General features: G+C 34.5%; 8 protein-coding genes and 1 long non-coding RNA gene across 30 annotated transcripts in view; 5 read left to right on the top strand and 4 right to left on the bottom strand.

Annotated features, from left to right (window-relative positions):
• Nucleotides 1-6,910, top strand: part of LOC100121616 (transmembrane protein 268) — a 10,370-nt gene extending 3,460 nt beyond the window's left edge. For 3 of the 9 annotated variants that reach the window (XM_031923485.2, XM_032596973.1, XM_031923483.2), the window contains 2 exons: nt 3,154-3,355; nt 6,713-6,904. In XM_031923485.2, the coding sequence (XP_031779345.1) occupies nt 3,154-3,355; nt 6,713-6,804 (294 nt within the window). In that variant the 3' untranslated portion in view covers nt 6,805-6,904. Of the gene's footprint in view, nt 1-380; nt 2,535-3,153; nt 3,356-6,246; nt 6,579-6,712 lie in introns of those variants that run through there. The other 6 variants (XM_031923487.2, XM_032596974.1, XM_031923488.2 and 3 more) reach the window with 4 other exon arrangements.
• On the bottom strand, nt 2,206-3,206 carry LOC116416167. Its single transcript, XR_004226701.2, has 2 exons — nt 3,119-3,206; nt 2,206-2,941 (listed from the first exon to the last, which is right to left on the bottom strand). It is a non-coding gene; the product is annotated as an uncharacterized LOC116416167 (long non-coding RNA).
• LOC100680170 (UPF0449 protein C19orf25 homolog) lies at nt 6,383-7,865 on the bottom strand. The gene is made up of 2 exons (XM_003427097.5): nt 7,518-7,865; nt 6,383-7,260 (listed from the first exon to the last, which is right to left on the bottom strand). The coding sequence occupies exons 1-2, from the start codon at nt 7,639-7,641 to the stop codon at nt 7,043-7,045; spliced, it is 342 nt and encodes a 113-aa protein (XP_003427145.1). The 5' UTR covers nt 7,642-7,865; the 3' UTR covers nt 6,383-7,042.
• On the top strand, nt 7,684-8,872 carry LOC100121561 (trafficking protein particle complex subunit 3). Its single transcript, XM_001607441.6, has 2 exons — nt 7,684-8,092; nt 8,189-8,872. The coding sequence occupies exons 1-2, from the start codon at nt 8,054-8,056 to the stop codon at nt 8,684-8,686; spliced, it is 537 nt and encodes a 178-aa protein (XP_001607491.1). The 5' UTR covers nt 7,684-8,053; the 3' UTR covers nt 8,687-8,872.
• On the bottom strand, nt 8,702-11,798 carry LOC100121546 (exodeoxyribonuclease). Of its 4 annotated transcripts, none has more exons than XM_016981733.3 (10): nt 11,568-11,672; nt 11,451-11,491; nt 11,002-11,105; nt 10,475-10,912; nt 10,016-10,297; nt 9,814-9,940; nt 9,595-9,735; nt 9,370-9,513; nt 9,110-9,290; nt 8,728-9,032 (listed from the first exon to the last, which is right to left on the bottom strand). In XM_016981733.3, exons 4-10 carry the CDS (start codon nt 10,655-10,657, stop codon nt 8,915-8,917), a joined length of 1,176 nt encoding a protein of 391 aa, XP_016837222.1. In that variant the 5' UTR covers nt 10,658-10,912; nt 11,002-11,105; nt 11,451-11,491; nt 11,568-11,672; the 3' UTR covers nt 8,728-8,914. The 4 variants fall into 4 exon arrangements, with proteins under 4 accessions (XP_032452867.1, XP_016837222.1, XP_001605156.1 ...); XM_032596977.1 differs by lacking the exons at nt 11,451-11,491; nt 11,568-11,672 and adding an exon at nt 11,225-11,335 and having other exon boundaries at nt 8,732-9,032; nt 10,475-10,670; nt 10,814-10,912; XM_032596976.1 differs by having other exon boundaries at nt 8,702-9,032; nt 10,475-11,105; nt 11,225-11,491; nt 11,568-11,790.
• Nucleotides 11,296-12,682, top strand: LOC100114203 (ubiquitin-like protein 5). Of its 4 annotated transcripts, none has more exons than XM_001607431.5 (3): nt 11,296-11,549; nt 12,037-12,231; nt 12,299-12,682. In XM_001607431.5, exons 2-3 carry the CDS (start codon nt 12,054-12,056, stop codon nt 12,340-12,342), a joined length of 222 nt encoding a protein of 73 aa, XP_001607481.1. In that variant the 5' UTR covers nt 11,296-11,549; nt 12,037-12,053; the 3' UTR covers nt 12,343-12,682. The 4 variants fall into 4 exon arrangements, with proteins under 4 accessions (XP_001607481.1, XP_032452877.1, XP_008209675.1 ...); XM_032596986.1 differs by having other exon boundaries at nt 11,546-11,745; XM_008211453.4 differs by lacking the exon at nt 11,296-11,549 and adding an exon at nt 11,565-11,943.
• LOC100121526 (uridine-cytidine kinase) lies at nt 12,364-19,670 on the bottom strand. Of its 3 annotated transcripts, none has more exons than XM_001605086.6 (5): nt 17,970-19,670; nt 17,011-17,267; nt 15,542-15,687; nt 15,262-15,408; nt 12,364-13,093 (listed from the first exon to the last, which is right to left on the bottom strand). In XM_001605086.6, exons 1-5 carry the CDS (start codon nt 18,096-18,098, stop codon nt 12,975-12,977), a joined length of 798 nt encoding a protein of 265 aa, XP_001605136.1. In that variant the 5' UTR covers nt 18,099-19,670; the 3' UTR covers nt 12,364-12,974. The 3 variants fall into 3 exon arrangements, with proteins under 3 accessions (XP_001605136.1, XP_003427142.1, XP_032452875.1); XM_003427094.5 differs by having other exon boundaries at nt 12,535-14,205; nt 17,970-18,353; XM_032596984.1 differs by lacking the exons at nt 12,364-13,093; nt 17,970-19,670 and adding exons at nt 13,141-14,205; nt 17,383-17,617.
• Nucleotides 16,007-16,946, top strand: LOC100680075 (cuticle protein 63). The gene is made up of 2 exons (XM_003427095.3): nt 16,007-16,642; nt 16,813-16,946. The coding sequence occupies exons 1-2, from the start codon at nt 16,022-16,024 to the stop codon at nt 16,867-16,869; spliced, it is 678 nt and encodes a 225-aa protein (XP_003427143.1). The 5' UTR covers nt 16,007-16,021; the 3' UTR covers nt 16,870-16,946.
• On the top strand, nt 18,284-25,506 carry LOC100121507 (folylpolyglutamate synthase, mitochondrial). 6 transcript variants are annotated; one of them, XM_031923480.2, is made up of 7 exons: nt 18,284-18,547; nt 21,341-21,395; nt 22,398-22,513; nt 22,979-23,321; nt 23,385-23,670; nt 24,061-24,415; nt 24,509-25,506. In XM_031923480.2, the coding sequence occupies exons 1-7, from the start codon at nt 18,435-18,437 to the stop codon at nt 24,897-24,899; spliced, it is 1,659 nt and encodes a 552-aa protein (XP_031779340.1). In that variant the 5' UTR covers nt 18,284-18,434; the 3' UTR covers nt 24,900-25,506. The 6 variants fall into 6 exon arrangements, with proteins under 6 accessions (XP_031779340.1, XP_008209641.3, XP_032452863.1 ...); XM_008211419.4 differs by having other exon boundaries at nt 24,028-24,415; XM_032596972.1 differs by lacking the exon at nt 18,284-18,547 and adding an exon at nt 19,801-19,879.

Raw genomic sequence — 25,506 nt, 5'->3', positions numbered from 1 at the left:
TTAATGCGCTTGATTTATGTTGATTTTCTTTTGATCTTGCAAATTTATTCACAATCGAGTTTAGACTTGAAGTTCTGAATTAATCACCATAAGAATGCAAACGCGGAAACGTGTTTTAACAAAGTTTTCAATAATATTCACTGGACAACGAGTAAAATTCAACACAGGGCCTGCATCCAAAAAAATATAAGGATTCATTGCGTTGTTGATTCAATGTAGTTACAACTATCATTACGAGCGCAACGAAGACTTATGTTATTTTGAAGCGCTGAATTCCTTCCACGCAACACAAATTACATATCCCGAACGACAGAAGCGCTAATAAATGCCAATGTCTGATCTATTTAAAACGTTTATGATCTGTGCCGACGACCAATTAGACCAAAAGCGAGCAAGTGTTCTGCCGCTACGCACAACGTTGGGCTAAGGACTACCTGCGCCGGCGTCTCGACTGGACGGTCGACGAGGAAGGTGGAAATCCTTCTTCGCCCCGGCACTTGTCCTCCGGCCTCTGCCCTTGCCAGTATATTGAGGAATGGTTGCGTAATAAGACCCACGTCCAAGGCCGAGACTTCTGTCCCTCGTGGAGTAGTTTCCTCAGAGACAGGGGCATTTAAGGCGTTTCGGAATGACCGATTGTCACATCGACGACTGCGAGACGATTCGTATATACATATAGGTATATGAGCGACGTTTGCGGAGAAACTGCCTTGTGCTGTATTTACATTGCTTTTACATTGCTTATTTGATTTATCGCGGTAGCACTTGACCGCTGCGCTATTTATATATCGCTAGAAATTCCAGATCTTATGTAATCGTATATGTATTTTTATAAGCAATACAGTGCAGCTGTAAATTCAATTAATCGAGAAAGCGAAAAACATTGATTTATTGTATCTTATCACACGAGACAGCATAATACTTGACTTTTTCCGCAAACGCCGGCTCTTGGATGAATAATACAAGAGCAAACATGCTGTTTGACTGGATGGAGAAAGCGCGAGAGATCGAAGAGTAGGATAGGAAATGCCCTTTTTTCTTACGTGCATAAATGAAAGTATAAATACACATAATATGTACTTATATGTACATACATAGTTTTTTCCAATATTCTTATAGTTGGCTAGAAACACGGCTGCGCCCACTTTAAGAGTAATTCAATAACATTTAATGCTTTTATTGCTCGGTAATGCGATACACGCGCTACGCATTGTAATTCATGTACTTACATTTCTTCTTTTTTTTCAATGGGTTTCTTATTGTACAGCGAGTATAGGATGCGGGTAACCTTGTGGAGAATTTATAAGACAGTCTTATCTGCTATAGCTATCTCGAACGAGTCGTAAAAACAGGTACTACTATATAGGTGTATAGGTGTACTTACGATGATTACTAAAACTTTGATTTTTGGTTACGTTGTTCAAGACTCGCAAGAATTTAACGAGCATTCCAATGTTTTTTCCTTTCAATTTTAAAAATCAACACGTCGATCTTGTTTCTCCTCGTAACATTGTGCAACTTTTCGCGCAGTTTTTCTAGTGCTGATTATTTTCAATATTTTTTCCACGAGCAATTGTGCAAATATTTAGTTTCGGTGAGCGAATCGATGATTCATAATATTAATATCGAGGTGTGGGTTCTAGAGTGATTACGCTATTAATCAAAACTTATTTTACAAAAATTACGCATTTTCTTAAAGTAGTATGAGTAGCTGTAAGGTTTTTAAAACATTTTGATTTTATTTTTATTTCCATATTGTTGTTTTGTTATTGCAAAATAATGTACACTACGTATTTATATGAGTATTGTACTTAAAAAAGTACTACTATATATATTGTTAACAAAGAGATATTTTTGTATAACAAAAATTTTACAATTTACACAAATAAGGTATACATTTTTAAATACTTGAACTATTAACAAATTAAGCTTGAAGGGGATTATCCTTCTCACAGCAATTAGCTGTTGGTATATAGGAGCAAGGAGAAATTCATAATCATAAGCAATCGAGGAAAGTGATTCAAACGAATGTACTTACTATTTTTACATTACGTATATGTATAAGAAAATGAATTGATGAATTTCAGCGTACGATATTTCGTATGAAGTAATATAAATTTTTTAAACTTTTAGATCCAAACGATTTTTAACGAGTGAGAACTGTAACATTCCGTCCATTACTGCGTAGCATTTTTGAAATCAAAATGAAATTTTCAAAGAGCATTATATTATAAATACTTGTTACACACGAATTTTGTGCGATGTATATGAAGGTCTCTTTGTCCAAAAGAGACTTTAAATGTGTTGTTATGGAATATCTTTATTGTAATTTTAAATGACGTTGACGAGAAACTATTTAGTAAAAGCTTAACGGTACGTTGAACTGTATCGAGTGCTGCATATGTCGAGAAACGTGGACTTTCTCCGCTGACGAAGTCAGCAAGGAAAGTCGCGGAAAAATTCCTGTAGTTTTAAAATCTTTAACTAATTAGGCTAGGAAATCAAGAAAATAAAGAGTTTCTATTTCTCTACAATGATGCCACGATACTTTATTATTTAACTAGTTCCTCTGCCCTTGACTGCGTATATAATAGCGCATTTGAGACACATTATCCGAGTTATTTTTAAAGCTTTTTTATCTGCAATTGTAAATAAGTCATTTGCGTGCTTACCATGCAAATGTCAATATGTATTTACGTTATAGACTTTACGCTGGAGAATACCGAGCCCGTCGTCATATTTACATTTCCACCTTGTACTATCCGTAGGCGCGCGAATGATTAATTTATGTCTGTATTTTTAAACTTACTTAATTAATGTTTATGAAAATGCTCTATTATATACTCTAAAATCAGCAAATTGTCGTGGATCGTCGCATTACTCCAAAGAATCAAGAACGCACCGACAGCATCACTCGGCAAAAGGGCCAGAAGCATTTTATCTAATATTTAATAATTTTCAAAATATCCATATCTAATTCTAACTCTAGGCGAGTTTCAGAGCTTGAAATCACTTGAGTTCCAAGCTTTCAAGATCTGAAGCTTCGCGTATATTCATCGATGAAAAGAGAAATGTTCGGAAAGAAAAAATGAAATCAGAAAAAGTCTGCAGCAAGTACCTATGTAAAGGAGCCTGTGATGTGTGTGTTGGCAGGAGCGGGCGGAGTTGCTGTTGCTGAGGTACGCGTCGCGCTGGTCGCATCATTTCGTGCGGCACAGGCTCGCCCTGGCCGTCGACTCGCAGGAGCGCAACGGGCGCAACTCGATCGGGATCTCGGTCCAGCCACCTCGTCACTGTATCTCTGCTCGCTGCCCTTGTCAATTCATTGAAGAACACCTTAAGTACAAGCCCAAAGGCAAGTCAACTTTGTCTAACTTTTTCAAAATGCCAAATTTTAATTTCAAATGATGATACTTATATTGGCCTGTGCAATACTTATGTGGCTAGATACTTTTTTCTGCTAGCTACTACACTTAGAGATTGTGTAACTACTGCTGTTATCATTTAGTTGACGGCTTAGAGCTAGGCGAGGAACCGTTTTCTTAATTTGTTTAGATTGGAAATTTTTAGTTTATCGTAGAATTGTATAGTCAATTTTTTACACATTATATGAAAAAATTTACTTTTGACGGTACATTCGCCCAGTATCACTGTGATAAAATCTATCAAGCAGAATAACGTAATCGTTAAACATAATTATTTAAATCTTGACACTCGCGCCTTTCTATGAACGCGAATCATTATTCTTTGTTATAGACACGTTTAACCAATGAATGAAAATTTGGTACAAACAAAATTAATTATGATTTTTTGACGTAAAATTATTTGATCTGAAACTTTAAAAATAAGTTATTTCGGTGCACATTCGCTTACGCACAAGATGTACGTCTAAATTACAAGTCATTATACTCACGTTGGTTACGATTTATTACGTTATTAATTAGCATTTACAGATATATTTAGAATGGCACAAATGAGTTCTCTAATATAAATCATTTACGTTACATTAGTATATCGCGTAAAATCAAACGACTCTCGCACACGCTCTCGTTTGTCAAAAGTCTCTCCATAAATGCATTAACGCCGACAAGGGATTTTGTAATTTTCGCTAATGTTTCTGATTCATCGCGCATTCCTACTTATTATGATAAATAAATACTTAAAATATGACGTAGGTACTTATAGCAAATAGTATAAACCGAAGAGAATCTAAGCAAAACTCTGTTCGCCCATAACTGCCTTAAAAGGAATCAAATTGTACGACAACAATACTCGTTTTTATACGAATATTTTTTACAAATATTTATATATGATGGTGAATTTATAAAGTTATACAATCAAGAGATTTTATGTGTATATTTTTCATGTGGGTGAACTGATTTCAGCTTATACATTACACACACACACACACACATATCTATACTTTTGTTATTGTTAATTTCAAAGCTATAGCACGACTATGACGAATATATTTTTTTCTGGTGAATTCTCTTTTACTTATATATTTAGTACGCCGTATCTTGAAAGGAATCGATGATCTCTAGCATATATGGCAAGTGTGTTCAAAGTGTGTCTGCAATATTCTATTGTATAATTAATTCTGTTTTACAGATGGGTTTTGGGAATTGTGTAATATTATGAACTGTTGAGAACTAATGTAAAAAATGTTACTTAACAATTTTTCAAAAATTTTCTTTGGCTTTTTTTAACATGATAATTCTGTCTATTATTTGACTGTCTGTGCATAAATATATTTATGTGATGTAGCACAAACTTATGATTGATAATAATTTCAGCACGCTAATTTTAATCAAAAGGACTTTGCTTTGTGATAAAACATTAACCAATCAAATTAAATCAAAACTAATTTTGCACAATATGCTTTATAGTTTACACTGACATACTTTGTACTCAAAATCTCAAGTCATTTTAACATTTTTTGAATGATTTTATATTCTTATCTAACATATTATTCTATAAATAAATAAATATGTCTAACCGTGAGACTGATATTCATTAAAAACGTCAATAAAGAGATCTAAAAAAATATATACATAGAAGGTGAACATACTCACTCATTATCACAAAAAGATTTTTTTTCCAGCATACATATTACTTTTGTATACATACATATAGTAGTCACCAATATCGTTATACAATGGTTATACTTATATTATAGCACCGTAGAATTTGAATTGTACTCGTAGAAGAATTAAAGGTGACTCAGAGACAAAACTTCATTTAATTAATCGAATTTTTTAACTATCTACTGCAAATATATTATTTTTAACTGTTTCTACGAATAATTGAAAAAGGTCAATTACAATTTATTTTTAATATCAAGAAGATAACTACAGCAACCCTTTATACATAGCACCAATTATTACAAGAAAGTTAAAGATGAATAATTTTGTTTTTTATATATACTAACACAATAACATACAGAAAATTTAACATTAGTTTATTTTTAATATGTTTAGAGTAGTACTTATTAGTATTATTACACATGCATATGCAATTTAGTTTAACTTTGATATTATTATTATAATATTTACTTCTTGCCTGCAATCGTTTTTGTAACTAATAAAAAAATGTAAATTATAACTATATTGCATCTGTTAACAATATACTCAAGTAACAAATAATATGAGAATAGTAATGAACTTGAACTTTAATAATTTATTCTATTCCGAAAAGTTGATTATAATTTACATTTTACTTTATAATATGCTTTTGCTTTAGTAGATAAATAACATACATTGTATCTGTGAAATCCGTCCTTCAAAGATTTATAACTGTTTTACAGTATGTACCAAAATATTTGTATATGCTACAAACTAATTTTTGTACTTATATGAAATGAATACTTAAGAAAAGTTTAAAATGAAGAGTTTTATATAGAAAATCGAAAAAAAGTCATTGTAACTAAAAAATAGCTCGCTACATTGATGAATAAATTATTTGTAAAACAAGTGCACTTACAGATGCAAAATAGTTAGTCATTGATTTTTCAAAACAGAAATATGTTTGTTATTGTTTTGATGAGAATATCCATACACTTACTGTTACAATTATATTTGTGATTATTATATTTGCTCATATATTTTTATAAATACAAACATATCTAAGTCACCAATATATTATTGATTGCGTCTGTTTTATTCGATTCAAGTTAAATTGAATCGGTATTCCTGCACACATGTCAGTAATCCAGTATCCTTTGTATCCTTTGTCAAACATTTTCAGTGGACCTAATGATTATCTGAATAGTACTTCAAGCACACATGTAAGTTTATCATCTCGGCGAATGATTAGTATTAATATTTTTCTAATTTTTTTCATAAAATTGTTGATTGGGTTAATATAATAGTAAATTAAAAGCTTTACTAAATAAAAATTAAGTATATTTGGTATGCAAAATTCTGGCTTCTCACTTCCCGTCTAACCAATACTCATATCATATAAAGTTTAACTAACAATCAATTGCACGCAGCTGGACAAAGAAGGTGGCACAACTTTCATTTCTCTACAATCTACACAGTTTGAATGCATAAGAGTTATATGGGTTTTGAATATGTGTGAGTATTTCAAAGAACTTGAAGTTTACAAAAAAATAAATAAGTACAAACAATATAAAAACTTACTATGAATTGTGTTATTTCTATTTGCTTTGCTTGAGAAATTTATAATTCAATAAAATACAACTTTACAGGCTACCCTCCAGGCTTCACATGGTGTGCTTACCTATCCGATCCAGCTCTGCGATTTGATAACCTGCCACACGATTTACATCATGTCCCTTGACATGATTAACTTAATTGTAGTTTTATAACAATTATTTTTGGATTATAGATTATAATGAAAGTTTATATGTTGATGATGAAAAATAAAATGGATTTATTGATGTTTATTATACTAGTATTCATTTTAACCGTACCATTTTACTTTATTTTTGTTTCATATTTACAAAAAATGGTTTTAATTAAAAATAACCCAATTAACTTAAATAACAATTATCTTATAACAAAACCAAAAATATCACTTATTGGACTAAAGCTGCCTGAGCTTGTTCTTTAATATTTTCTGTTAATTGAATCATATCTTTCACGTTAGACTGCAGTTGCTCTTCATTTTCATTTATAGAATCTCTCAATATTTTTAACTCTTTGTTGACATCAAGGTAGGTTTTAACTTTTTCATACACATTGTTTAAATCATTTAATTCTGCTGTTATAGCATTGCTGTCATTGTATGCTGATTCTAAATTTAAAAAATAGTAAACTTATTATATTAAATACAAATTCACTATTAAAATATTTTGCATATTGAAACCTTGTCGAATTATCATTAAATTGGTAATAACAATATTGAGTAATTACGCTACTTAACCTAACATTAACTAAATTTAGATTTCAATAAAAGAATAAATATTCTTTTTATTATGGAATTTCCAAAATTTATCCAAGTATTAAATACTATTCAAACTATATTGCGAAAAATTCATAAACGTTACTTACCTCGAGCCAAAAGTTTAAAGGCCACATCATCTTTATTTTCTGAATTTGTTAAATCCTCCAAAATTTCTTCAATAGCCGGAGGTTTGGGTCTCGGTGGCAAAGTATTTTTTTTATTGCCAAACATGACGGGATTATTTAACAAATAGTTTCTTTTGCCATAAACTGTTTTCACTATAATTTCATGATATGCACGGTATATATGCGAGAGTTGTCCGTAATCTTATTTACTTATCCTAACCTAACCTATACTAAGAAGTGGCGAGAGTGCAAAATATATCCACCCACCATATCATGCTACTATACCTATATATACACTTTCTGTGCAAACTGCAAAGCCACTAGTAGGCTACTACGCGTTTGTCACGATTTGGTTATGTTTTCATTGTCAGAACCAGAAGCAACGAAGATAGACTCTTCGTTGCCAGAAGCATAGACATAGTCAGAAGTTGTAAACTGTAGATTATAATTTTGTTTCTGTGTACATAGTACATTCCTTAGATTAATATTTTACCAAATAAAGAAATATCCTTTCTACAATGTCAAGAACGGGAACAAGATTAGATGCTAAGAAAGTCGTGAGTTTTTCTGATAGTATATTGTTGCAGTGAACGGAATGTATTCAAGTTTGAACGTTATTTATATTTAATTGCCATGATTTAATTATTTTTTAGAATTCGGAATTGTTCACACTGACATATGGGGCTCTGGTAGCTCAATTGCTGAAAGATTATGAAAATGTAGACGACGTCAATAAACAGTTAGAAAGAATGGGTTACAATATGGGAATCCGTTTAATTGAAGATTTTTTGGCTCGCACAGGTTCAGGAAGATGTTACGATTTCAAAGACACAGCAGACAAAATTCAGACAGGTTTCAAAATATTTTTGGGTATTACACCAACAATCACTAATTGGAGTGTCACTGGAGATGAGTTTTCTCTGTGCTTTGAAACGAATCCACTTACTGAATTTGTTGAACTGCCGGATCATTGCCTAAGCTTAAAGTACTGTAATTTATTACCTGGAGTATTACGAGGTGCATGTGAAATGGTACAAATGGAAGTTGCTGCTTGGTTTGTTCAAGATCAGCTGAAAAATGATAATGTGACTGAACTTAGAGTGAAATTTATTAAAAGGTTGGAAGATGCCATTCCTGCTGGAGAAGACTAAGTTATTCAAATCAAGTATCATTAATTAATGTGTAAAATAAGTTGATTTACGCTATTAATGTTATATTATTGATCAAGTAATTGTATACAAAAACAGTTGCAACGCAATGTATTACACTTATTTATCTTATATATGTATAAAATTAAAAAGGAGGTTTCATAAATAGAAATGTTTTTTACAAAAAAAGTTATTCTTGTTTTGAATTATAATAGAGAAAATTGAATTTTCTCAAAGATTTGCATAAAATACAACAGGACAATGGTCACTTCCAAATACTTGATCCCTGTTCACTACATCGCATACTTTATTTTTTATCTTTTCTGACACAATATAGTAATCTAATCTCCTGTAAGTATAATATTTATGAAGCTCATATTTTTTAATTAATATTGTAATAAATAGAACAATTTTTATTTGTCTTACCAGCCAATGTTCTTGCTCCTGGCATTATTGAAGTATGCCCAGAATGTATAGGCATCTGTCTTATCTGGGTAAAGAAGCCTAAATGTATCAACAAAACCTGCCTGCAGAAAATCTGTCATTCCATCTCGTTCCTCTTTAGTGAAACCAGCATTTTTAGTGTTTGTCTTTGGATTTTTCAAATCTATAATGAGTAATATTTCAATTTTAAGTCTTTAATTCAGAAACATGAAACTGAATATATAAAGTAATCAGAATAATACCAATTTCTTGATGAGCTACATTCATGTCACCACAAATGATAACAGGCTTCTTTTTATCCAGATCTTGAATATGTTTTTTAAATGCTTCATTCCACTTCAAACGCTTTGGTAGAGTTACCAATTTGTTTCCAGCATTTGGAACATCTAAAAAGAATAAATTTTCAATTCTTCATCTTAAAGCAGTAGAAAGTAAAATAATTTGCAAATAACAAAGTGATTACTTACAAACATTAACCAAATAAAAATGTTCATATTCAGCAGTTATTAATCTTCCTTCATCATCAAATTCTTCATCCAAACCCATAGAGATATCTATAGGTTCTTTTTTGGAGTACAATGCCATTCCGCAGTATCCAGCTTTCTTACCTAAAAGCAAATTTTAATATTATTTTTTAGCTTTGCTGCCTATAAAATTACAATAATGTTATTAATTTGGAAACTTACTGTCAAGAAAGTATCGAGTATATCCCTTCAATTTTACTTCATCGGGTATTTTCTTTGTTTCACATTTTGTTTCTTGAAGAGCTATAATATCTGCATCTTCTCTTTCTAAATATGTCATACCATTTTTCTGCAATAAAAAATTTTACATGAAGATTCAGCAACAATAAAAACCATCAATAAAATGCTATATGTATATACCAACCTTTAGTACCGCCCTAATCCCAGAAACATTCCATGTACAGATTTTAATATTATATTTTTCTCCATCAGCATTGACTTTCTCGCAATCAAAGTTGATTTCATCTAAATTGGACTCAGTTTTATTCATCAACTTCTTTGGCTCTGATTTGGATTCAGTTTTTGCTTTCTTTGGGGCAGGCTCATCCGCTCCATTCTCATCATTTTCAACTTCTGATCTCTTAGTTTTCTTTGATGTTTTTTTTTCTTCAGCTGGTTTTTTGGAAGTTTTGGTTTCACCTTTTGCCTGGAACAAAAGTATATTTATGTATAATATGCGACTTTTTAGTGTTGGATGATATATGACTTAAAATTCAGTTTTGATGCATAAAATTATAAAATCAACAATGTCAAAAAAAAAAATAATAATAATAAAAACAAGTGAACGAGCTTCTCTGTGATGGGAGAAAAATAAATTAATAACCTTAGGTGGACGACCCCGTTTTGGCGGCATGTTTAGAGCGTCCTTGAAGTTCTTTGAAAAAGCGTGTGCTGTAACCACAGCCTGCAACTGATGTCGATTCTTTGTAAGAACCTTTGCCCTTTGTACTAGATTCAAACCACGATGAAAAAGTAGGACAGTCTTTGGATTGATGAATCTCAGCATGTATTAGAATCCGCTGAAAGACAACACGTGCACTTGATTATGAACCAACGAGTTTTAAATAGGATTTTCTTTCACTTGTACACTTTTATTTTAATGAAAATAATTTTTGTGATATTGATTAAGGCAAGTAATGGTCTGTTGTATGTATGTTTTTACTCGCGGCTTCTTTTGTTCAGGCACTCATGTAACGTCAACCGGCAAAATTTTGCTACTGTAGCCAACCTTTATGTGCTATTGCGTCTGCGCGCCATATATCTATATATCAATATATGATATAAAGAACAATTTTACTATTTTTTTTTACTTTGAGAGACATTTGTCAGGTATTGTATGGCTCCCTTTACCTTTGAAGACTTTACATACTTAAAAAATCTTAAGAGCGACGTTTTTAAAAAAAGTTTAAAATGGCTTTTACGTGTTTTAATTTTCGCGGCATTCAGAGCGCCATCTAAAAAATATCAAAAATGTATCACAATCTTTTTTAATTTCTGATAAAAATATGTATTAAATTATGTAATTTAAAAAATGCGATTTCATTTCATTTTCATATTTTAACATGCTACTTACATTCGCATTTATACTTTTATGCTTTATTTTATAAAATATCATCATTCATCATAAGTATCTGAGAGCAGTGCTCAGCTCAATCACTAGATGTGCTAGTGTTGCTCTTGGCGCGACGAATGACGATGAATATATATATATAGGTATATATATACTTATACGTGTATTGCAGACTGCAGTATAGGTGTCTATATGTCGCATCTTATATCAAAACAGCAAAAACATTTACCTGCTATTACGATTTCACGATTGTGCGGACTTCGTAATATTCTAGAATAAATAAAAATCCATAAATATTTATAAATTCTCTAATACGTATATTTCAAAGGTAAGTGCATATCATTACCTATATTTTGAACCTGTTATTTTATGTCGTATCTTGCGACTTTATTATCATCTAATCTTTGCTAGAATACTTCTTTATACATTTTTCTTTAATGCAAAGTACTACTTATCTTGAAAACTTATGATTTTTTACAAATATTTTTAAACGGCAAATAAATGGACTACAATTGATTTCGGAGGTTATGAATTTTCTAGATATCTAACCTCAAATTAATAATAACAAATGAATTTCTTTTTAACTAAAAAACTTGTGTCCGTTACTTTTTTTTGTGCAAATCAAAATAGTAACGTGCTAGTGAAAACACAAATGGATTAAGTATATATTGAAAATTTTAATAAAATATAACACTTACAACATTCATTGGTAGAAATAAGCTGTTATTATTGCGTTTTTTATAAATATTCCTTGAAAGTAAAAATTACTTGGCATTTGTATAATTTTAAATAATTTCTTTTGATTTGGCTTATAGATTCAACAAAAACAAATATGATTGAAATCACATGCAATGACAGACTCGGAAAAAAAGTAAGAGTGAAATGTAACCCAGATGACACAGTTGGTGATCTTAAAAAATTAATAGCAGCTCAAACTGGAACACATTGGGAGAAAATAGTTCTGAAAAAGTGGTACCAAATTTTCAAGGATCACATAAAATTACAGGACTGTATCCTTTAAAAAATATTTGATTATATTCATCATTTTTAAATATTTTCCTTAACTTTGATTTATAGATGAGATTCATGATGGTATGAATTTAGAATTGTATTACCAATAAGCTACAGCAAGATAGTTAAAATTTAATTTAAGATTGCATTAAAGCATAATGTATATTTTGTAATGTTTCTTTATAATCCACAAAGTTTTGCAAATACAACATTTGAAAAAATTAGTACTAAATTAATCATGTAAGAAAAATATACTGTTTTTACACTTATCCTACTGCTTATATCTAAAAATAATCATTGTTAAATGCTTTTCTTATATAAATTTGTTAAATTATCACTCAGCTAAATCACATATTTCTGCGTAACTTTTCTTTTGTTATTTTATGACATTTTGTATTTAAAATTTACAACATTGACAACATTGAGTAAATAAATTTTATAATAAAACTATGAACTCTCTTTTACTTTTTCAGAAAAATAAACTTCTAGGTTTTATAAACCAATCTTTGGTTTAAAGCTCATTAAGTTTTACTTGCGTAATTTTGATAGTTGCCTCAGCACCCGTTTTTTATTTTAGGAGGTGCAACGCATTGTCTAAAATATATTGTATATATTTTTTTTCTTCTAAAAATATTTTTTTGAAGCTCAATTCTTAATATGCATAGGTCTCAAACTATGCTCACAGATAATATGAGCTTTCTTTTGATTATTTAAGTATTTCTTATAGAATCTCTATGAGGTATTAGTGAGGTCTCTTGAGTGTTTCATCAGAACGGCTAATTGGACTTTCAGGTTCCACAACTACCCTACATCGATTGCTTAGAAAATCTCTTATGTGTTGGACAATTAAGTCAATGGCCACTGAAACAGAATAGAAAACAGGAGAAAAATCATTTAATTACATATTGATCATTGAAAAAAGTATATTTTTATATTTTATAAATTTTAATTACAAATTAAAATGTTTTATATCATGCAAATATATGGATTGCACCTATTCTAACCATCAATTAATTATCATTCAGCTTCTGTTTTTTAACAAATAGGCACACAGTACGTAATTGCAGTAACATTTTATTGACATAAAATTTTATGGTTTGTATATTTAATTATAATACTAGAAAATTTTTTTAATTATATGTATGTAAAAAATCTATAAATGCAAATATTATGCACTAGTACAAATTATGTTGGTAGTACAAATCACAAGAAAATATTGTGCAGGTTTAAAAAAAAAGTATATTTACAAGTAGTCAATAAAAAATTGTACTGCATCATAAATCTTAATCTTGAAGTAGATATAGATTATTAATATATTATGCTCAAAATCAAATTTTTAACATGTTGTGTTTTTTTTATGTTCGTAAATAAACATTTGAAACTAAGTATTTTAAAATCGTTAGATGCTTATTAAAGTTCGGCAGTTTTAAAAAGTTTTACTTAAAATAAATTATGCTCTTTCTCTTATTAAAAGCAGATATGTTAGTAGACAACTCATGGTTACAATGTAAGGTATACAAGGTACATGATTACAAATATGTATAAAGCTTTAAAAAGGACTAATTAAGTGTCAGTAACGACTTAACAGAGATTGCGTACAAAAATGTATGCAATTAGAAATTGCTTGCTATAAGAAAATACTACTTAATTTTTTGTGTCCTTATTGTACTTTTTCGATAGACTTTCATCGCGGTGATTAATATAAGCACGCTTTTTTCATCCGACGTGATAATCTGTATCAAATTGTAAAATGTAGTATAACACTGTAAAACAAAATGTGATAAAAAAGTGGAAGGTTTTTTCTTATAAAAAAAATAGCCATGTAATTCAAGTATTAGTCAATCATCTGCTGAGGGCGTCTGACGACGATGACGTTCGTCTATGCTCGATGTATGGATGCTGCCCGGATGCGGAATCGCCGTTTTTAGTATGTAAAATGTCCCAGATGTGGTGCACTATAAGATCTATCGCCACTGTAAACATACAATAACCAAAACTGTGCATGTTTGTTTCTTTTTTTATATCCTTCAAGGAGAGCTGCTCTCCTTATAGCATTAAATTTAAGAGTGTGATTTAAACACTAGAAAGATAGTAACTATCACATAGCAAAAACTTGACGGTTTTATAAAATTAAAGAAACTATCATTTTTTTGAAAATGATAGTTTCTTTAGTTTATCTACTATTTAAATCATTTTTTGCAAATTCTCTATTTAGTATTTAATAGTCTATTGTATAAATAAAAATTTTAAGGTGGTTTTAAATTAAACAAATATATCGCCATTTCGTTATTTGAACCAATATCACTTTCATCATTCTTTCACAATAGGAATGCAATGTTGAAAAATTAAACAATCAGTTCCTCAGAAAAATGACTAAAGAAAAACGTCTTTAAAAATCATAAGGATTTATTAAAATTCAACTGCATTTTATTTTGTTTTATAGATACTAAATAATAATTGTGTTCAGCAATATAAATTGAATTTCGTTTCAATAAATTGATACCGCAGAAATCAAAGCTATCTGAAAATGAATTTCTGTATTTTCAACTATTATTATTAGTAATAACATTTCTAGTGTTTGAATCACACTCAATTTAAATAACGTTTCTCAAGCTCTCAATCCTATAATACTTAAATCCACAAATGCCGGGCAGCAGCCACAATAAAGTTCTGTTTTATAAATTAACATTAAACTTTTAGAATACTATCATTGACTAGAAAATAAATTTGAATTATTAATTACATTTTTGATCATATAAATTTAAAAATTTTGATAGTGTAAAACCAGCTTAAGCACAATATATGATTGAATGATACTTTCTATAATAGTGTTAAATTATTTAAATTATACATTTTTGTGAATGATTTAAAAAAATTGCCAATATCAAATAAAAAAATCATCATGCAAATGTACCAATATTGATAAATTAATAGATTGCATTAATGTTGCGTTTGCCCATATTAATATTATGGCATTTAAAAAATATATATATTCCAGGCAGTAAGCAAAAAATAATGAAATAATATACCTGTATTATCCGCTCCCCGCGGAATTATCACGTCAGCAAATTTTTTGGTAGGTAGACAAAATTCTTCAAATGCTGGCTTTACAAAATTCATGTATTGATTTAGCACATAATCCAGATCTCTTCCTCTTTCATTAATGTCCCTTGGTACTGATTTCAAACATATACATGTAAATAAAAATATTGTTGAATAATGTAAAAAAATCGAAACTTTACTTTTTCATCATCCTAATATTCAATGATTTTTGTAGAGTAATAAAACGTTAAATATTTAATAACATACCTCTTCTTGCCAACCTTGTATCAGAGTCTGTATCAACAAACAGCTTCATGTGAAAAAGATCTCTTATGTTTGGGAAATAAAATACTAGAATTCCTTCAAAAAGTACTACGTCGGCAGGATAAATCGTCGTAACTTTGTCCTTGATTCTGAAACACATAAAAAATGCATATTTTTAACATAGAGGTAAAGCAACGTTATAAAAATCGTAATCCATATACTACGAGCGGTATGAGGATGTTATGATCTCAGCAGGCTGTAAGTATAAACGAAAATTATCAATGCGTCAATGACGAAAGCCGACGAATCTCCAAGCGTACGACAGTTTGCGAAATTCTAAACTTTTTAATGAAGAAAGCGTAAGTCAACGACTTCCTCTTTCCTTCCGCTGGCGGCGAAGCGCGTGCGTTTAAACAAACAAGAGCCACAATTTCGAGACAAGCAAAATATCCTGATCCATGGACCGGGCTATAAAACTCCACGATGTCTTCGACAAGGCATCACATCGTCAACCGCGACAGTCGTGTATACAGAAACAGCAAAATGAACGGCAAATCGGTGCTGAATTTCATCCTCGCGGTTCTGGTCGTTCTGGCCTGTCTGGATCTTACGGAGGCCTGCAAAAAGTGTGGTTTTGCGACGTGCAAGTGTCTTCCTGGAGTTGGACTCGGACATGGTCTCGGACTTGGACACGGACTCGGTCTGGGATATGGACATGGCATGGGATATGGACACGGACTGTCGATAGCTCCGCCAGCAATTAGCGTGGGACCACCATCTGCACTGTGCCCACCACCAGCTCCAATGTACGCGCCACCACCAGTGTACGCAGCACCGGCTCCGTATTACCCGGTACCAGCTCCGATGTACCCGCCACCACCACCACCACCACCACCACCACCAATGAGCCTTCCTCCTCTGGGCCTTGGACTTGGACTGGGTCTGGGTGCTCATTATGGATTGGGAGGTGGTTTAGGATTGGGAGGCGGTTATGGATTGGGAGGTCTAGGAGGTGGCTATGGATTGGGAGCAGATTTGGGCCTTGCTGGTGGACTTTATGGAGCTGCACCACCTCCATGCCATTCTTATGGAGCATACTCATATGTAAGTTTCTATTCGTATTATTGCTTTACACACACTTATGAATAACTTCAATTTCATTATTGCTTAAAGCTTAAAATTATGAACCCCAAAAGGGAAGTCAGAAGTAGCAATATTCAATAAAACCAAAAATAGTATTGCATTTATTAATGAATTTGTTCTTTTTTTTCTAGGCTCCAGCTTACCTGCACCGAAGACGCTTGTTAAAACCACGTCGCCTTTGCTACTAGTTACATCTTTTTTTTTACTTGTTACTTTCTTTTTACAAGACTGCGTGAATAAACGCTTACTATTATATTAATCAAAATGTCTCTTTCATTGAAATCCGATAAATATTCCAATACAATCCCCAACATACTGTGGATACTTACAAACTGTTTGTCCTGTAGTCGTAGGCAGGAATTTCACATTTCCTGCCTGCAAGAATATCCCTAAGTGTCTGCAGTATTAAGTCATTGTTGAATGCATCCGGATGATCAAAATTATACTGTCCCTTTTCAGCCTTAAGCTTTTCTGCCGGTGTAAGGTCTCTATAAAAGCTGTCCTGTGATATGCACACCACCTGTCTCTCTGTATGGTCTTTATCTACTTGGCCTAGTTTCTCCATTATCCTCTTACATACTGTTGACTGCAAGATGAAATGCATAATTAGTATGGCAGATTATTTTTGTTTTTTTTTCACGTTTTAAGACAAGAATTCATTTTTTAAACAAGTAATAATATTTTTAATTTTGAAATATTACATATTCTATCAAGAACAAAAGTTTTTGAAGTGGACTGATGGTTATTTTTTACTCGTGTAAACGTGATATACTGAAATAGAAGGTAACATTATTGGTTGCAATTTATTGCAGGTTCAAAATCTCTTGAATATTTTACATAATATTATCAAGTACACCTAAAAGAAAAGAAATTTATCGCAATCTGATCTTTCCTAGAGAAAGAGCGCAGATCATTCAATATATGTACTGCAAACTAGACTCGCGCAAACTAAGACTGATAAACATGTTAATTATCGCGATGATAAAAAACAAAACAGCGACGCACGTGACCGCGATCATCAACAGTTGCAAACGCGCAATAAACTATGAACAATTGAGTACCGATCGACCGATACTGGTCCTCTAAAAAAACTGCCTTGACCAGCCCTGCAATAATGAAAAAACCCGAAACGGTGCCAAGTAAAAATTACGACAAGGCTCGTCGTCGTTTGAAAAATTCGAAAATTCCACCGAGAGTGTCTCTTCCGTGTAGGTTATAAATGCGACAAGGGCATAAAAAAAGAAGTAAAACGAAAGCTTATCGTGCACAAAGAGAAAGCTCGTTATACCTTTCCACTGGCGGTGCCGCCGGAAACGCCGATGAGGAAGGGCGTCTTGCCCTCGACGCCGTTCATCTTCCCGTTGAAGCCAAAGGACATCTTCCTCGAGGTGCCCATGTTCACGCTGACGTCTGCCATAGCGAAGTTGCGTCCGACAGCAGCAGCGGCCGCTGCAGCAGACCCACTGAGCAGACTAGCAGCAGCACCGCGGCGGAGCAGCAGCAGTGTCGAGGTCAGGGCTGTAGTGGACTGCACTATGTATACCTATATATAAGCTGCAGAGTGCAACGTATGCGCGCGTGTAGTGCACCGATCGATTCGCCAGTGGACACCGCGAGCGCGACCGCTGATAAGGAAACGTCGCGCCACCGCAGCGCTAACAGTTATTGACATGAAAGCTGATGATCGTGTTGCCGTCGTCGCCGGGGAAGCATCAGCTATTTATATTTACGAAGAAGAGAAGTGGCCCTCGGGATGAGCCACGTGACAATGCTACGGGCAGCTGTGGCGGCCCTTTGTGTTGTCCCGTCTTCAGCTATGATTTCGCAGCGGTGCTTCGGGAGCACGAAGCAGCTCTCACCTCTTAGGTATGCAAAATTTGATGGATACAGGTAGTAGATTTTGCACTCTGGATTCGTGGGTGAAAATCCACGTGATTTTCTCTTTCGAAATTATGTAATTCGTTGCGAAGATATGCTGTCTTCAGGTTTAGCTTAAACGACGTCTTCATGGAATCACATAAGGGGTGTATTTTTAGGTTCGTACGTTATAGCAAAGACCTTGGGAATGGAGGTTTCGAGTTTGGAATGTACGACGATAAATAAACGTTGACTCGCGCGTTCGGGGAAATAACGAGCTACTAGGAAACTTCTTGCCGTTTATTGTGCAGCTCGTATTAGTATGTTTTGACAACGAAGAGATTGTTTTAAAAAAGCACACACACTAATGCAGGTCACAGCTTGCATAGCCGGCGAGTGCTTGCTACGGAATCAGCTGATCGCACTTACCGACGGTCGGCCGAGCTTTTACAAGCGCGGGAAATTTAAAATTTGAATCGTTTGAGAAAAATCGTTGGGAATTTTCTTTTTTTTTTAACGCTTTATTGCGCGATGAAAATTTACTATAAATACGTGGAATGTAGTTTATCATTATAACTTTGAAGAAAGGTATAACTGAGTGATGTTCTGATATTTTAGACGCAGTTTGTTGTAACACGATGTTCAAATCAGAAATGGAGCAACTTGGCAGAAAACCGATAACACGAAGCTGATAATAATACAGAGAAGCGAAGTAAACTTCCTGATTTTCATTCCATAAATTATAAGCTTGATGAAGTTATCGCTGCCTCTGATGTCTGTGGGTATTTCCAATAATTGCTTCAATGCTCTTAATTGAACGAAATAGAATTTGACCGCTCCGAATTTCATTAAGAGCATTAATCGGCTTCATTCGGTTGGTCCATGAGATTAAACATCGTATTGTTTTTTTTTTCACCATTAACGACTCCTTAATACACTCTACTTGCCAGTAAAAAAATTGAACTGAAGCAATATTTGTAATAATTAATTTTTGTACAAGCTGTAAAATTCAAAACCTTTTAAAAACTCGACAAGTATAGAATAACAGAGCCGGACATGTGCGCAGACGAGGAACATTTAAAAATAGACTAATTTTCTTTAGCCACAAAAACTCGTTTCAAGCGGCAATAAGTGACTATTATCCAGATCGGAAAACCATTTAAAAGTACGTCGTCTAGAGCCGCGCATCCGTGAGCAATAATTTACAGCATAAGATAAGCGATACACAGAGAGATAAGAAAAACGACCGGCATAACCATACCGCCGGCGTTTGCTATCAGTGCCGCTACGCGACTTCCTAAATCCTCAAGAGAAACTCCGAGCCGCTAGAGATATACTTAGGTGCCCACTGAGGCCTCGAGCCAAAATCCTACGTATATATACCCACTACTTTCGGTCAGACGCGTTTTTTTTTCTCTGGTGTGCGTAGCTTGTGTATACACGTGGGCGCGAGAGTAGCTGCGAATCGTGCCGATGTGTTTGGGGGGGGGGGGGAGGATGAAAGAACGAAAGCATATGTGGCTGCTTGTATGAAGGGACGGGTCGTGCGTGGACTGGTGTAGAACACGTTTTTTCGCTGACAATCGGGTTTTGAGCGGCAGGTGCAGATCGAGTTTTTCTTCTTTACGGTTACAGTGCGGGAACTCGTATACACGATATAGAGCTCGAAGTGTCTGTGCAAACAGTATTATGGGAAAGTCCGCGGAATGAACAGTGTGAGTCATTTGATATCTGTGGAATAAAGAGGTATTACTTGTGGTTAATGTATTTTGTATTCTGATTAATTGTGCGGTATAGTGAGGATTGATAGTTTGTACGAACACGTTTTTGACATTCAATGTTTCGCCCGAATGTATTTAAGAGATGCTTGTAAGGCAGTTCCGTTTGTGTTTTGACCTTCACGTTAATCATTCGCGAGAAGAAGTAATATTTTGATGAAAAAAAATGTGTCTTTGTGAACGTTTCTTGAATCTTGGCTCGTGAAAATTGTTCAATATAAATTTTATAAAAACTGACATAACTCACTTTAAATGTATGCCTGCAGTTTTTCATAAAACAAATTTTTTTTTCTTCTAATTTTATAAGGAATAAAGCATAGTTTTTATCTCGGCTTCGGGCATCCGCGCAGTTGCATTGTATCTCGTGTTATTAGTTGCATTTTTAGAAAGTCCACAGCTGCAATTACAGGCTTACCATCCGGTTACTGAAACCACTTTCGAAAGTACCTTAACTCTAAAATTATACAGTACAACATTCCAAAGCCTTCCAACCATAATCCCTTCACGAACGACTCACGAGTCTGAGAAAAATTCAAACTGCATCGTATAGACTGTATGTATCTCTCGAAACCGATAAAACTAGATACAGCGTGTTTCCAAACACTGCCTTGAAATTCCGTATAACCGAGAGAAACTAAAGTTTCCAGCCTTCGATATAGCCAACAAAAACTCGGCGAGATACTAGCTTTTTGCTCCATCCTCAGATCTATATACGACTATAGGGTCATAGCGACGTAGTCGCACGAGTCGATATTGTAGTCGCAGCTGCTCTCTCGCATCATGTGTATAACATCCAGATCGATAGGCGCGAAATGTAAATAAAGTTTTATCGGTTCGCAGTGCGTTGGCAGTAGGCCTTTTTTTTTGGCTTTCCCCCCCTTTTCGCGCATCGCAGCAACAGCTGCGTATTAGCGTGAACCGGTTTTATCGGCGGCTCGCTTCGCGTGGGGATTTCGCCCCACTATATCGTCTTCCTTAGCGAGACTTGCATAATAAATGCGATTTTCATGTTTACTCTGGCTAGGAAGATGATCCAGAGTGCACCGAGCGGACGCGCTGTCTCCTCCGGCAGCTACGAGGTGAGTTTAACTGTATATCGTGGCTTTTGAATATATGAATATACCGATCGATCGGTTCGCTATTTTTGCGGGACGTTTTTTTAATGTGTCGAAAGTGTTGGGTTCGACCTCTTGAACCGTCGAATATGAGATTGAGATAGCGCTGATTTTAGGCTGACACTGCTCGCCAGAGCTACGAGGAGATTTATTATCGGTTTGGTCGGATGCTGGCACGGACGGAAAGTGTTCTTCTATCGGTATCGCGTTTTCTGACTTTTAACGAACTTGAGATTTTGGTCGAGCTGTGCGCGTAAAGAAAATGCGTTTCATAAGATTCTTTGTACTGTGATACTTTTCGTTTGCTTGGAATATTGAATATCTTGTGAACCGTGAGGAAAATCGTTGCGAAAAGTGGTGAAAGTGTCGTTGTGACAAATTGACGAAATACGAGGAACTTGTAGTCGAGCTTTTGAACAGTGTGCTTTCCCTAATGTCGATTCTCTCTCTTATTATACTTCGAACTCCGACTGTGATAACTTGATAAGATACTATACATAAAAATAGATTGTACAATTTCTCAACCGCGAGATGAAGATTTTTGAAAAAACTCTTTCTACGACATGTAAATAGATCTGCTCTAAATAACGATCTCTTATGTTTTTCAGTATTTTGATAAACGGACAATTACTAAAGTGTTTACTGAACAACAAATCAGCGTCAACAATAGGTTTTTCCGTTAATAAAGCTTAATGAGTATACGTGATATTCGCGATAACAAAAGACACTTTTCGTCGTACCACTTGACAGCCCAAAGTCCGTCGTCAAATGAGACCGACCAAACGTTCTTTCATATTTGAAAATCCTCGTGATTTGTCGCACTGAAACTTATGCGTACTAGAATGCTAGAAATCATGGTAATTTTTTTTCGACCACAGCTCTTTACATCACATTTCGCATTCATAGCAAAAATGAAATTCTATACCACAGTACGTGATATATTGTATTGGATATTTTTAATTGTAGGAAGCTGTGAGGAGTTTGAACAGTTTGCAAAGTAATGCCGCTTACATAAAAGTTGCCAGGCAGCTTAGTCCGACGGAGAATACTACTTTACAAGAGACAAAGAAGTACCTGATCCGGTAAGTGTTATAATAAAAAACAAAAATATTTATGCTTTGTTGCAATAGATTTTGTAAATCGCAGATTATATAAGATAATGTATTATTCACAGTAGACTTTACTCGTTATCTTTTATTAGCTATGCTAATGATTCAATAACGTACGCGAGAGAGCGTCGCAATTAAATCATGGAAATGTTTAGACTTATAGCATCGATAGCTATAGTGAATACCCATAAGAAGCATAATTCAATTAGTAGGCAATCTATCGTAACATCAATTTTGGTTCATTAAAATAGTAACTTCATGTTGCTGCTAGAAATGACTACGAGAAATCGTTATCTCAGAGTAATGATCGCTTCGTGAAGAATCATTATTTTTGATTAATCTAATGACTCACACGCTTCAGCGTCAATGCTACGTCTCAATCTCCTGTTGCGTACAGCTTTAAGTTATCTTAATTTAATCAGAAATTTTCATCCACAGCTCGGGTCTGACGTTGGAACAACTCGACCAGCTATCAGTGATCCACGTCGCGGGTACAAAGGGCAAAGGTTCGACCTGTGCCTTCACCGAGGCTATTCTCCGAGAACATGGCTTCCGCACAGGATTTTACAGTTCGCCTCACCTCATCTCCGTTCGAGAGCGATTTCGCATCAATGGACGGCCCATCAACGAGCTCGAGTTCTCTCGACACTTCTGGCACGTTTTTAACATACTCCAGCAGAAAAAAGAGACGGACAGCGATATGCCGCAGTACTTCAAGTTCCTAACGATACTTATGTTTCATGTTTTTATCAAGGCCAACGTCGATGTGGCTATTCTCGAGGTATGACTATTGATTTTCTCGAGTAATAAAAAAAAAATTAAATTTTTGTTCCTGTACCTTCAGGTGGGTATAGGCGGCGAGTACGACTGCACGAATATAATCAATTCGAGCGTCTGCACTGGTATATCGAGTCTCGGGCTGGACCACACGTCCCTTTTGGGTGACACTCTCGAGTCCATAGCCTACCATAAAGCAGGAATTTTCAAACCGGGAGTACCGGCTTTCACGGTCCAGCAGCCCAACGACGCTATGACGGTACTCCAGGCTCGAGCAGTCGAGAAGAGTTGTCCCCTTCACGTCGTACCCGATATCGAGTCTTATCCTTGGAGGAAGTCTGTGCCAACTTTAGGTAAGCTATAGTAAGAAATTTTCAACGATGGCGATTGCTTTTACATGCTTCTGAGAGGTGGCTTTGAAGAATTGGGTGAAATTATGGATAAGTATCACGTATGCATCATCTTCAGCTGCACGATTTCAAGGTGGATCATCAATCATAAAGCATTATCAACGGATCATAATACAGTCGCATTATTGGGGTATTCATCTACATGTTTCTATATATCATCGATGACTTTGGGGATACCAAGCACGTGACAAACTCTTCCAAAAAAGCAACTGCAAGGCACGATTCACCACACTGCAGCTGGGACACATTTATAAACTTCAATCTACCCTTACTAATCTTAGGCACTCGCTTGGTCACCAGCGAGACAGCCTAAACTCGAAAAATCTGCTTTAGGTATTCGCAGCAGTGTTCAGAAGGACAACGCTACACTAGCTATCCAACTGGCCTCCACCTGGATGACTAGACACAACAGTGGACGAGTAGGAACGAGACGTTCGAGTGTCCTTGAAAGTACCGAGAACAAACTCGAGCTAGAGAGTAGTAAGTACATCATCGACGAGACGACGCCCTACAAGAAGACCAGCCTGTGTTTCAATAAGGTCGCAACAGCCCTGGACCATTGTACTTGGCCTGGTAGGACGCAGATATTGCTTGGAAGGACGATCGACTTTTACATTGACGGTGCCCACACGGACGAGAGTATTGGCTGCTGCGTCGAGTGGTTTAAAAATATCATCAAGAATACAAAGTGAGTGTATACGTGTATTAAAAAAAAAAAAAAAATAATGTGAGCAAAGGATTACCTTGAAATGATAATAACAAACTATTTTTATTTTAATAGAAAAGAGAGAAGTAGATATCTCATCTTCAACGCCACGGGTGACCGGGACTCAGCGAGGCTGCTGTCCCCACTGAAAGAGCTTGGATTCAAAAAAGCCTTCTTCGTGCCGAACGTCGCCGGTGTTGTTTACACAGTGGATCAGGAGAACTTCAATATGCCGGTGGCTAATCAACTGGAGAAAGCACGGAAACACGCGGAGATTTGGGGCGAGAATTCAGTATTAGCTGGCAACGTTTACGAGGCTCTCACGATCATCAGGAAAGAGTCCGAAGCAAGTCCTGCTAGCGTCGAACGCTGCAAACCTCAAGTATTGACTACTGGATCGCTTCATCTCGTTGGGGCCCTTCTGTCTATCATCGATCCGGAGTTGACTATGTCTACCAATTTCTGATATCGACTTTAGTGTTCATTGATGCTCGCCGTTGTGAGGCGAGATAAAAGTGCAATTATCCAGATAGTGTATAATCATGTTAGAAATGACGTCTGACCAGTGAACTCGAGTTATGAATGAAAGAAGATAGTGAATCCATATTTGGGGGATGTTTGGATGCTATACACTCAGGAATGCTGTATGCATGATACATCTGTTGATTCTTCCCTAATATGGGACAGTGTTTTGAAACTAGTGCTTTTATCTTACTTTTTACGATTCGAGTAGGAAATTATATCTTGTTATGATTGTATTTTTTTCTTTTGAATGAATTCAGGAATTCATTTCTGATAGATAAAGGTTCACATGCGTACAGATCGATATTTCTTTGTATTAGAAAGAAATGAAAAAATGTAAGAAATTATTATTAGATCAAATTTTTCCATGGCTACTGTTGCCATATATCAGTCATCCGTCGCGATGGAAAAAAACGTGGTTCTATAACCACATTGTTAATTATTATTGATACTTAAGTTAAGCACACGTTGTTATGCTTGATATGTTTTGATAACACCGAATTTTGTACCGAATGAAAATTTCAAATATAATCGAATTTTCATACCAAGAA

The sequence above is a fragment of the Nasonia vitripennis genome, chromosome 2, assembly GCF_009193385.2.
Source record: "Nasonia vitripennis strain AsymCx chromosome 2, Nvit_psr_1.1, whole genome shotgun sequence".
NCBI lineage: Eukaryota > Metazoa > Arthropoda > Insecta > Hymenoptera > Pteromalidae > Nasonia > Nasonia vitripennis.
The sequence above is the reverse complement of the archived record's forward strand: the minus strand, read 5'-3'. Positions and strand labels throughout refer to the sequence as shown.

What these genes read in the sequence shown, in the direction of transcription:
- LOC100680170 (XM_003427097.5), bottom strand. Translation starts at nt 7,641, where the DNA reads ATGTTTGGCAATAAAAAAAATACTTTGCCACCGAGACCCAAACCTCCG. An exon ending in CTTTAAACTTTTGGCTCGAG is followed by an intron (nt 7,261 to 7,517) that starts GTAAGTAACGTT and finishes TTTTAAATTTAG; the next exon opens with AATCAGCATACAATGACAGC.
- LOC100121561 (XM_001607441.6), top strand. Translation starts at nt 8,054, where the DNA reads ATGTCAAGAACGGGAACAAGATTAGATGCTAAGAAAGTC. An exon ending in GATTAGATGCTAAGAAAGTC is followed by an intron (nt 8,093 to 8,188) that starts GTGAGTTTTTCT and finishes ATTATTTTTTAG; the next exon opens with AATTCGGAATTGTTCACACT.
- LOC100680075 (XM_003427095.3), top strand. Translation starts at nt 16,022, where the DNA reads ATGTCTTCGACAAGGCATCACATCGTCAACCGCGACAGTCGTGTATAC. An exon ending in CTTATGGAGCATACTCATAT is followed by an intron (nt 16,643 to 16,812) that starts GTAAGTTTCTAT and finishes TTTTTTTTCTAG; the next exon opens with GCTCCAGCTTACCTGCACCG.
- LOC100121526 (XM_003427094.5), bottom strand. Translation starts at nt 18,098, where the DNA reads ATGGCAGACGTCAGCGTGAACATGGGCACCTCGAGGAAGATGTCCTTT. An exon ending in GACTACAGGACAAACAGTTT is followed by an intron (nt 15,688 to 17,010) that starts GTAAGTATCCAC and finishes TATGTGTTTCAG; the next exon opens with AATCAAGGACAAAGTTACGA. An exon ending in TACAAGGTTGGCAAGAAGAG is followed by an intron (nt 15,409 to 15,541) that starts GTATGTTATTAA and finishes GTTTGAAATCAG; the next exon opens with TACCAAGGGACATTAATGAA.
- LOC100114203 (XM_001607431.5), top strand. Translation starts at nt 12,054, where the DNA reads ATGATTGAAATCACATGCAATGACAGACTCGGAAAAAAAGTAAGAGTG. An exon ending in TCACATAAAATTACAGGACT is followed by an intron (nt 12,232 to 12,298) that starts GTATCCTTTAAA and finishes TTTGATTTATAG; the next exon opens with ATGAGATTCATGATGGTATG.
- LOC100121507 (XM_008211419.4), top strand. Translation starts at nt 18,435, where the DNA reads ATGAGCCACGTGACAATGCTACGGGCAGCTGTGGCGGCCCTTTGTGTT. An exon ending in TCTCCTCCGGCAGCTACGAG is followed by an intron (nt 21,396 to 22,397) that starts GTGAGTTTAACT and finishes TTTTAATTGTAG; the next exon opens with GAAGCTGTGAGGAGTTTGAA. An exon ending in AATATCATCAAGAATACAAA is followed by an intron (nt 24,416 to 24,508) that starts GTGAGTGTATAC and finishes TTATTTTAATAG; the next exon opens with AAAAGAGAGAAGTAGATATC.
- LOC100121546 (XM_001605106.6), bottom strand. Translation starts at nt 10,657, where the DNA reads ATGCTGAGATTCATCAATCCAAAGACTGTCCTACTTTTTCATCGTGGT. An exon ending in TGTAGCTCATCAAGAAATTG is followed by an intron (nt 9,291 to 9,369) that starts GTATTATTCTGA and finishes TACTCATTATAG; the next exon opens with ATTTGAAAAATCCAAAGACA. An exon ending in AGGAGCAAGAACATTGGCTG is followed by an intron (nt 9,033 to 9,109) that starts GTAAGACAAATA and finishes TTATACTTACAG; the next exon opens with GAGATTAGATTACTATATTG.